The sequence below is a fragment of the Pyxicephalus adspersus genome, chromosome 6 (genome assembly GCF_032062135.1).
Source record: "Pyxicephalus adspersus chromosome 6, UCB_Pads_2.0, whole genome shotgun sequence".
Lineage (NCBI taxonomy): Eukaryota > Metazoa > Chordata > Amphibia > Anura > Pyxicephalidae > Pyxicephalus > Pyxicephalus adspersus.
This window is the reverse complement of record NC_092863.1, coordinates 92772450-92783685: the sequence shown is the minus strand read 5'-3', so window position 1 is coordinate 92783685 and position 11236 is coordinate 92772450. Positions and strand designations below refer to the sequence as shown.

Below are 11236 nucleotides of genomic sequence, written 5' to 3'. Positions count from 1 at the left end.
CATACCTACGTCACGCATCCCGGGAGGCTCTGGCTGCTCCTTGTACATACCTACGTCACGCATCCCGGGAGGCTCTGGCTGCTCCTTGTACATACAAAGGAGGAAAAAATGCCAATCTCATGCATGTGCACTTTTTCCTCCATCTACGTCACCCAATCTCAAACTGCGCAGGCGTGAGATTGTGTGATGGGGAACCCAATTAAAGAAACCTCCTAATGGGTCGCCAGATCTTTGGGATTAAATGTAAGTGTGATTTTCTTCTTTTTACTTTAGTTCTGCTTTAAATATTTACCATTCTATCTGTTCTGATGATATAAATTGTGGCTGGTATAAAAAAAATTCATGTTCCTTGGTCGCAGTCATTTTTAGTGACATCACTAAATATCTGGAGGTTATTATTATTATTATTGGTTTTATTTTTAATAAACAGGATTTATATAGCGCCAACATATTACGCAGCTTTGTTCATTAAATAGGGGTTGCAAATGACAGACAGATACAGACAGTGACACAGGAGGAGAGGACCCTGCTCCAAAGAGCTTACAATCTAAGAGGTCATAGTGAGTAGTGCTCACCTATAGTAATGAATGGGAGCTTTGCACTTATGTGCAGGAATAAGAGAACCAGCAGGAATACTTTCACTGCAAAGGCGGCACACAATAAAGAAAATATGCAGCATATTAATAAATCTTTTAATTGGAGTTGATTTACTAAAAGTGGAATGTTTCCTTGTGAATTTGAGATCACCTCAGATCCAATCATGAGCAAGATTAATGCCCCTTCCCCCCTTTTTTTCATTTATTTCCCCTGCATGCAGTTGGGCATTGAGGTGAGCACAGATTGACAGGAATAAATTACCTTTCTATTCCATTAGTAAGTAAACCCTGTTGAGTAAGACAAGGAAATAACTTGATCCACATTTGTATGCGACCTATGTACAGGAAAGCTCCTGGTGATACGTGAGCTAACTATTATTTGAACGATCATCATCCATTCATTTGACTTGCAAACTTGTCTGGTAATGACGCACATGTCAGGGCTGGACTGTGGTTATGGACTGCAACAAAAAACAGAGAATGATCCCTACTTATCCAGAACCTTAGCTGCACCAATGAAATCACTTTTCAAGTATACTTTTATAGATTATCTTCAATTGTAGTGGGCATGGTACAGTCTGTTCCCCATTATACTGGATCCCCTACAAAATATGCAGAGAACATGGAAAGAAGAGAAGAATTTACACGGAAAAGGAAATTTGTGCTTAAAATCCAAACACGGATATTTTAATGAATAAATATTTCCGGAACACATGTTCAGCATTTTGGCTTGTTCCTGGGAAGAGTTGGAGGCTTCCTTGGTATCTCTTTATTCTTGAAGCAAGCTCTATAAATGTACACAAATATCCAAACAAAGTAAATTGTCCTAGGCTGTAGTAATCAATCAGGAATGTTCTTTCCCTGGCCAAATTGTTGTAACTGTACTCTGATTGGTTGTTGTATGCTCCTGAATGTTATTATTGCCTTTTGCATTTTCGTCTTGTCGAGTGAGCAGACTGCAGTGCACCTGTTCTGCCATTGCTGTCATTCAGAGACTTGGTCGGCTGCATTTGCCGAGTTGTTCCCGGGAGCTAATGAAATCTGAATAAACCAAGCAGAGTATGCAAAGTAAACTTGAGCACATGGAAGATATAGACAGCGTTTTATGTTACCAGAGAAATCTGTACTTCCCATATTTTTATAGTCACATTGTCATGTGCAGAATATATGTGACCATTTAGATTACTCTGTCTCAGAGGTAAATATATAGCCTGAAAATATACAACTAGGACCAATATGGTGGAAGAGAGCTGTATTCCAAACAAATGCCTGAATACATAGATAAAAAATTTTCATAGGACCAGTTCTATTTGTATTTTTGTCCATCCAGAGCTGAGATATAGCCGTTTCAGCATTACTGACTTCTTTCTAACATCAGAATACAGGTAGTCCCCGGGTTACATACGAGATAGGGACTGTAGGCTTGTTCTTAAGTTGAATTTGTATGTAAGTCGAAACAGGTACATTATTTTAATAAATGCAATTAGGACAGATGTTTGTCTCTACATATTATTAGGCAGTGTGGGGTCAGTTACTGTATAAAATCCTCACTGTGAGTTAAATCACAAACAAAGCAAAAAAAAAAACTTTATGGGGCCTAGACATTCATTAACTTTTGGAGCAAGCTGTGCTTTGATATGCAAAAAGAAACTGCAGAATTTGTCTCAGTTTCAGCTGTGTTTAGCAAAAGATTTCTCTGCAAGTCATGCAAATCGCCCCCCTTGAAGCCTCTGTCCTGCACAGGAGCGAGCAGGGAAGCCCTGTTCATATCTAGGAGTCGTCTGTATGTCGGATGTCCTTAACTCGGAGACTACGTGTGTGTGTGTTTATAATGTTTATAATATATATATATATATATATATATATATATATATATATGTATATATACACAGTATTTCGCCAGAATTGTTTTTTTAGGCTGGGTGAGAAGAAGCACCAGATAGGTAGTTGCCCCCATATTGTGACCAAGTAACTACCCAAAAACAGCTTAGTGATTACTGAAAAGTGCTAGGTGGTACACCCAGCTCCCAAATCATCCATACTTTAGACACCCAGCAAAGCAGATTTATCCTAAAATAACCATTCGCATATGTTGACTTGAACACCACCAAAGTATAAATGCCACTAATAGCAGGGGGAGTGAATGCCAGAGAATAGATTTATTATTGGAGTCAATTAAAACTCCTTCAAAAATATTAGTTCAAGATCATATCTAGGCACTGCTAAGCAGAAGTGCTGAGTTTGGTCTATGTAAGAAGAATAGATGACTACAAGGAGGGTAAAGTAACTTTCCCCTATGGATTTGTGACAGGTACATTTATCCAACCTCTCGCCCTATGTCATAGAACACTAGTAACACTTGATATAGTTGTTCTAATGGAATGTATTGACTGATCTGAAACACAGCCATAAGTCACAGTGCGGATCAGTCATCAGACATATGGTACTCATGTGGTCTTCATTACATCGTTTTTGTCAAGCACAGAACATTTGCCAGTAATGTCATATCTTGCATTAAAACAAATACAGCATTCAGGACTCTGTGCTGAGTGATTTGACCTCAGCTCTTTAACTTGTTGCATATGGCGGCGATATGATTAAAATTGCCTGCTGTGCTGTATTACTTGATAGTTATTTTCTCGGACAATCATACATTCCAATGCAACACGTTGATTTTGGTAAGTTGTGCTGTGAATTTGCAGCCCACACATCCTGGGTTCAGTTTCTAATGTTCTGCCTAGGTTTGTGTGGTTTTCTTCTGTGTTCTCCAGTTACCTCCTTGAAGCATCATGCACAAGCTGTTATTCCTTCATATCCTGGGGGAAAGAAGAGTTCATGCACTTTTTTCTCTATGTTTAAAGTTGTAGGATGACTTTTTTTTTGTTCCAACCATAATGCAACTTGCCAAAAAGGTAGAAGCTTGGCGCAATCATGGCACCTTTGTTAACCCAAAACATTTCCTGAGGTCTCTATGCAGCAGTTGGTGTCATAAGACACATCATGTACATGCCTGTAGTGTGTACTTATGAAAAGGCTATTCACTTACGATACTTTCATTTACACAAGCTAGCAGTGAATAACTTTTAATGGACAGAAAGTCAAAAAGTTTTGGGCAGGGAATGAGTTAGGATCTCTTTCAACTTTTTATTGCCGTTTGTAACCCCTATTTGAGAGGTTTATTTCTAACTTCCTGACTTTTTAAAGGAAGAGGAAATGATACTAAAACTACAACAAGAACAAAGTTTTTAGTCGAATAAGGAACACTGAGATTCTTTGTCAGGTTTTTATTAAAGTGTTGGCTGCAATTAGGCTTTAATGTGTCATCATTTGTGGATGAAACTGCCTGGCATATTGACTTGGCAATCTACACTCCGTTTTCTAGGTATCCTCAGATCATCTTTGTTCATATTCTGCAAAATAAATCTGGCCTTGAAACCATAGCAGAAGCTTGTAGAATACGTAGTGGAATCCGTGACTTAGAACTGACGAACATTAGCAAGTTTCGGTGTATTGATGATATATCCTATTATTATTGTTACTATTAATATTATTTAAACCGGAATTTATATAGCGCCAACATATTACTTAGTGCTGTACATTAAATAGGGGTTGCAAATGACAGACAAATACAGACCGTGACACAGGAGTAGAGGACCCTGCCCCGAAGAGCTTACAGTCTAGGAGGGGAGGGAATTAACACACCATAGAAGGGGAGATATGTAGTGGTGGGAAGTAGTGACGGTTTCAAAAGACAGAAGAAGACGAGTAGGCAAGTTTGAAAAGATGGGTTTTGAGTGCTCTTTTAAATGAGAAGAAAGTAGGAGCAAGCCGAATAGGAGGAGGAAGACTATTCCAGAGAGTTGGGGCAGCTCTAGAAAAGTCTTGGAGCTGTGCGTGTGATGAGGTTATGAGTGAGGAATTCATTAGTAGGTCATTGAAGGAGCAGAGAGAGCGGCTGGGGGAGTATTTTTTTACCAGGTCAGAAATGTAAGTAGGACAATGAATGCAGCATAATAGATTGTAGAGGAGAGAGTCAGGTTAGTGGAATACCAGGGAGGAGGATGTTACAGTAGTCCAGACGAGAGATAAAAGCGTGTACAAGAAGTACAGGGAATTGCACAAAGTGTCTTAGAAATATCCCATGTGGACTGTTGGCAATCTGAAAAAAAATAGTGTTAGTATTTCAAAACACTGTTGTGTATTTTTTTTTTTACCAATATCTAGACATTTATTAAAAAATAATCGTGCATGGCCCACGCTGAGCAAAGCAACTTTGATGGTGGCTGCATCATGTGCGTCTGGAAAGCCGGGTTCATTTTGATGGTGGCTGCACCACCTGAATTGCTTACCTTCTCTTTGCTCCTCTTACACTCAATTTCAGCAGAGGGGCAATGTGGGGTTACATGGGCAAAGGCTCTCTCTCATTGCCCCAGTTGGCAGTGGTGGGTACCCTTAGTGGAAAAATGGCAAGAACTAGCACTAATCATGGGGGAGGAAGGGGAGCATTCCCCCAGGCTCAATTTTAGTCACTACTTGATATCTTTTTTATGTTGCTTTTCTTGCATGATATATTTATCTGCTGTTTTTGTATTTTTTTTTTTTATTTGCAGCTGAAATACCAGATGACTATCCAGATCAGGTTGACGACGTGTTGGAGTTCATTCAAGACACCATAAAAAGACTTAGAAGGTCATCCAACAAGCAAACTCTCTCCCGTCGAGACAGAGGGAGACACATTGTTGCAGCAGAGACTCAAAGTTCCAGTAAAAGAGCAGGCAAGGATAAAAAGCGTAAAAACAAAGGCTGTGTCCTGCGGGAAATCCACCTAAACGTGACAGACTTGGGTTTGGGATACGAAGCCAAGGAAGAACTTAAATTTCGATACTGCAGCGGTTCCTGCAGTAACCCAGAGACAACTTATGACCAAATTCTCAAAAATTTGACTATCAAGAAAAAGTTGGTTAATGATAAGGTAAAGCAAGCATGTTGCAGGCCAATTGCGTTTGACGATGATGTCTCCTTCTTGGATGACAATCTAGTTTACCACACCTTGAGACAACATTCCGCCAAGAAATGTGGATGTGTTTGATTTTCATTTTGCGGAGGGCCGCTTGGCAGTGTGTGTCGCATTCCTGATGTAACACAAGGAAAGGGATCAGGGATCAAGATTCCCTTTTCGGTATCCTGAGGTTATGGATGGAGAAGAGGACCAAGGAGAGCTGGGCATGGCGCCATCCTGGCGACCCACTGAGGGATTTGTCCTGCAAGTGTAAGAGTTAGAAATGGCTCTGGGGGAAAATGGAAACCGAGGCGCCCAGACACGCGCTCTTGTAGGAGGATTGTGTTTTCACCATTATATATATGACTCACCAGCAGTGTTGACTGGAAAGGTCAATAACCAGCTTTTAAACACAGGCATTTATACATCGTGCATGTCAGGTTTTTTCCTGTATATTTTTTTTGTACAACAAAAACAAGTGTATTACATAATCCATTAGCTCTGTATTTTGGGGTTGAATTAAAATATTTGCTATTATAGTATATGTTAATTCAGTTCAGTTTAGGTCCATTGACATCCATGTTATTGCAGAACTTTAATACAGTCTTCAGGTAACTGTAAACCATAAAAATGTCAAATTCATAGCCATGTGAGTTAATTTGTCTTGTTAAACCTCCAGACTGGCAAGCCAGGGATACATAAATTTCAAACTTTTTTAAAACTTTGTTTAGAAATAATGGTAACCCAGAGCAAACAATGAAATATGAAAGTTGGGTAGGCTAGGGTCTAATTTCAATCCCCAAGTCTACCTGCTTAAAAACATCTAAATTAACTTACCAAGAGTAAAATAATGGAGTATTGAGTTGGTTAGTTAATAAAGTATCACAGGTTCCTCACTAATTTACCACTCTGCTCCTGATCAAATTGGCTCCAATGTGTTAAGCTTTCAGCTTGATCTTCCTGGGTATATTAGATTTCCCCATAGACCAGAGTTTCTCAACCAGGGTTCCTTCAGAGGTTTCCATGGGATCCTTGAGCAATTTATGCTTCTCAGGTTAGTTCAAGTGACCACCCCAATTTTTTGGGCAATCTATGAGTGGCTTTCTTTCCATTGCTAATATACTGTGATAAGTGGATCCACGTCTCACAGTATTTTAGCAGCGGGAACAAAGCCATTCATAGATTTATTGCACGGGTTTCCTAAAGACCTAACAGTTATTACAAGGGTTCCTCCCATTCAGAAAGGCTACCATAGACCATCTATGGGCCTGGCAAAAGTAGAGTTGAAGAATAAAGGCATACACTTCAGGTCTTGGAAGCCAGTTGGATCAGGATTTTAATGCGGAGGATTTGTGGATCATGTCCGCCATCTTCTATTGATAGATCACTATAGATTAGCACCAGGAAGCAAAATTTCAAGGGCTTTTCTCCAATCAGCTGGAGATTTCTCCACAACATTGTGACTTTTAAAATAAAATTGTCTTCTCTTTTTTACTGGTTGACCCTTACTTGACTTGTAGATGGAGAAAAATCTTTTTAGAAATCACTAATGAAATAGATGTCCCAAAATAAACATCAGCAGCCCTAGTATACCAGAAATTGAAACCAGAAACATTGCCAGGCATGTCAGTTATAAAAATTTAGTTACCTGTACTAAAACAAATATGGAGGCTGCCATAGCTGACCTCTTTCATTATAGTTGCTGATCTCTTGGAACTATTTTTTGGGGAATTGTTGCCTTAAAACTAGAATTTGGATCTCATCTTTTAACTTGTTTTGGGTTATTAACCCAAAATATTGAATTAATAGGGGTTGATGGACTAATAAAGTAGATAATTGTGTTCACTTAGCAACATAAAGTTGAATTTAATTGGGTATGGAAAGTGGCATAGCTCCACCACATTCACTTTACTAAGTGAATATTCCATTTTTTTAGTCAATCAACCCCATGGAACGCCCATGACTTCCAGTTAACCAGCAATTCTAAGAGAGGCCTGTAAAGACAGCCTAAATATTTAAAAATCACTGTGTATCTATTAAATTGATAAGAAACAAATTCCTAATTAACTCACTGATGGTCTAGAAAGTTTCTCCATATTTATGGTGTGTTTAACGAGGACTGTTTTCAAACATTTATGTATCAACCACTCAACACAGATTATCTAGATTTCTATTTCAGGTTTACATGAATTTGTCTTTTTTTTGTTTTTCCTTGACAGTACATTAGTAATTGGTCCACAAGGCCAAAAGGACTACTCGATGCCATGCATCCTCACAGATACATGAATATATAAGAGATATTTATTGAGAATTAAGTTATTGCTATTTATTACAGTCCAGTTATGAATGTTTCCTGTGTTTTTTTTTCCTATTTATTGCATTTTCTCTTCTTTGATGGTGCCAAAGCAAAGCATGCTCTCAAGGGTCACATGAGACAGATGCAAGCAAATTGTAGAATCACATTCTTTACCCTTTTTACAGGTGGTTGGTGGTAAACTTTTCTTGTAAATGGCATCATTGGTTGATGTGTTGATAAAGATGTTTTGTAATATTTTCTTACCAGAATGTAAGAGTTAGAAGACAGGGGGAGGTCTGTAGTCCAGAAAAGGTACCAAAGCACCAGACAATCAATCCGTCCAATTTGGCTAAAACTACTGCTTTACTTGTCCAGGATTCGGGATGGTCCTCACAATTGCAATGATTGCATTGAAGGACACATTAGAGAAATACGAGGATGTCACTGCTGGTTTTTCCTGTAAGTGTTAACTGCTTGGCTGTCATGCAAATCTTTACAAACCCAGGAAAAGCAGTCATGGAGTTCCAACTACTTTGCTGGTCTGCATGTTTGTTTCAGTGAATCAAAGGAAAAGGGAGAGCAAACCAGCCACGGAGCTTAGTAATGGCGGCTTTCGTATTTCTCTAATAGTGGAATTCCTTTTTTTAATAATAAATTTAATAAAATGCAACCGTTAAACTGTAGTGGCCAATGGTATTGATATTTAATGGAAAACTGTTGAACTTCACATGGTACAGTTGTAGATGGTCAACCTGAGATTCCCAAATTTATGGGTTGGTTTAGTTCCAAAAGGAGTCAGTCATGATATGGGGGTTCACTACAGTTAACAAAGTTAGCAAATGTAACTGTAAAGCATTTTTATTTACAAAAATATTTCATTGAATATCCATGTTATAAAATTGATAGTTTGTTCTGGTTGTGTTTTGGATTTGGCTTCTGGGTTCTAGACTAAAGAACAAAGAACTGTTTATTTCAGTGAGAAAAGATTAACCAATCAAATTCTATCTGTTCTTCCACTGTAATTTTTTTTCCCTTCAACTCGCACAATGCTACCGCCACTTTGGATTGCAGGCTTTATAGACTTGCGTCAAACATCTGTTCTGGTACTAAGTATAAAAGGTTACCAAATGTTTTTCCTTAACATTTCTTTATAGAGGTTTTGCAATAACTTCATTATTTCATTTTTCTGTTTTTAATATTCGACTCAGTTTTTCCTGTCTGTATGAAAGTCCATGCCGATTTCCTATTCAGTTGGTTTATGTACAACTTCATTTCATCTCAATTCCGCCATTAGCGATCAATTCTTTGCCATCGTCCCCTCTGGTACAATCCATGGGGGGGTGACAGAACTAATGTTCCCAACAACCCTACACCATTGTTGGGTTGCAGTTGGCTTTCTGGATGTTGAACCACGGAGCCAAAAGAAAGCTTTAGGTCATTGGTGTGGCATTACGGATGGAATGTGAATACGGAGATTTGGCCCATGTCCTATTATCCAGTTCCTTATGCAGAAACGCATGTAATTAATGTGGGTCTGAAAACATTGGATATGTGTGTACAGCCTAATAACATTGGGGTCATGTAAGTTTTGGATTTACACAAAGGTTACATCCTTCAAACTGTACACAATGTTCTTTTCACCTAAAGTGTATACAAAGGCAACATTTTTTAATGACTGAATAAAGTAGGGAAGAGTAATTTCTGCCCCCACTGGGGAGATTTACCCCCCCTCCCCCTTTTATTTTTCCATTGTCAATAAGATTAGGTGAATGTAAACCTAACATCCTGAGTTGACCAGAGCAATTGGTAAGAGAATCCTCTAAAGGTGAAATCTGTTTAGTTTACTTTGGAGAGATTTCTTTTCATTTTCTGTTGTACTCGTGTAGAATAAAACATGAAGGTAAATCTCCCAAAAAAAAAAAAAAAATGTTTTTGACTGAGCATACACTTTATGCTGGAGGTATCAAGAAAAGTAAAAGGTAAGGTAATTGGCATTTGGGGAACTTTAATTAGCAGCCTTTGGTTGATAGCTTCCATTGCAGGCAACATGATTAACCAAAGTGATTGTTAGCAGTTTTTGCTGTAGGATGACTGGCCAGGAAATCTAACATATAAATTGGAAAGAACCCCATTCCAAGTTTGCTTCTCCCATGCTCCAGTCTAGGAAATGTAATAAATCAGGCCCAATGTGTCCATACCAATGAGCTGTACACACCTCCAACTGGCATCTAGTACCTAAATCGCTCCACTTGCCGCTTTACAGAACTCCCATCGGTCACACAATGCCACCAACACAACCTTTCCGGCATAAAGAGTGAATTGCATAATTCTGGTTTTACCTCATCTGTTCTGGTAATTGTTCCAGATGCTAGGATTTAGAAATAACCTAAACATACAGTAGATGTAAAGGTTGTATTTTCTTTGAAGTCACAAATTACAAAACTGTTGAATATAAATATATAAATCAGCAGAAGAATTGACAAGTACAAGCCATTTAGTATTCTGATGAACATGTTTAGTACACAATCTAGAGACAACAGTCTTGATTCCAATTGTTTTATCCTTTTTTAATGTCCAGCAGATGGTTGTGCATTTCTGATTCTTGCTTTATTATTAGGGGGAAAAAAAGGGTAAAGTTTGATGATTTTCTTCCAAAAATGGTATAAAGCTGTAACCATGTGCTTATCTGAATGTTAAAATTTCACGTACCATTGTTGTCTTGGTTCTTTTGTGTTATGCAACCAAAGTTCTCTACAAACTTTATTTTTGTACTATATTCATTTTTTAACTTTTTACGAAATAAAACTCATTTCTATCATTCTTTGGGTGTTCCGTTTTCTTTTGTTAGTCTGATAGAGATTCTAATCTAATCAAAGAAACTGATAAGAAGTAATACAACTGCTCTTCTGATACTGTAACCACCAAGTTGTGTGCTTCAGTAAAACGGGCCATACTTTGCCAAAAATCTTATGTTGGAAGGAGATTACATATTCCACTTTGTAGAAGTTATTCTTAGCTTATCCTTTGTCTATTATTTGCTGCCTGTGTGTGGTTGGGGAGATTTTCCTTCAGTTTAATGGATGCCACAGAAAAAATTTAGAATCTAGAACAATTTTTATCAGCCTTTTTAACACGGGGGAGCCCTTAATATAGCATTCAGATCTTTAGGGAACCTCTGCTATAATTGCTATATCCACAGTATATTAGTGTGGTGGTCAGTAGGAAGAAGGCCTTATACATTGCTGACCATTGGAAAGAATATCACTGTTACAGATAGCCAAAAAGATCATTGGTATCAGTTAAACTGACCTGAGAGGTACAAATTGTTCATTGCTCAAGGAACGC

General features: G+C 38.2%; 1 protein-coding gene across 1 annotated transcript in view; it reads left to right on the top strand.

Moving 5' to 3' along the window:
* The window catches only part of GDNF (glial cell derived neurotrophic factor), a 43433-nt gene extending 32736 nt beyond the window's left edge, over positions 1-10697 (top strand). The window contains exon 3 of the mRNA XM_072416612.1: positions 5207-10697. Within this exon, the coding sequence (XP_072272713.1) occupies positions 5207-5685 (479 nt within the window). The 3' untranslated portion in view covers positions 5686-10697. The remainder of the gene's footprint in view (positions 1-5206) is intronic.
* The last annotated feature ends 539 nt before the right edge of the window (positions 10698-11236 follow it).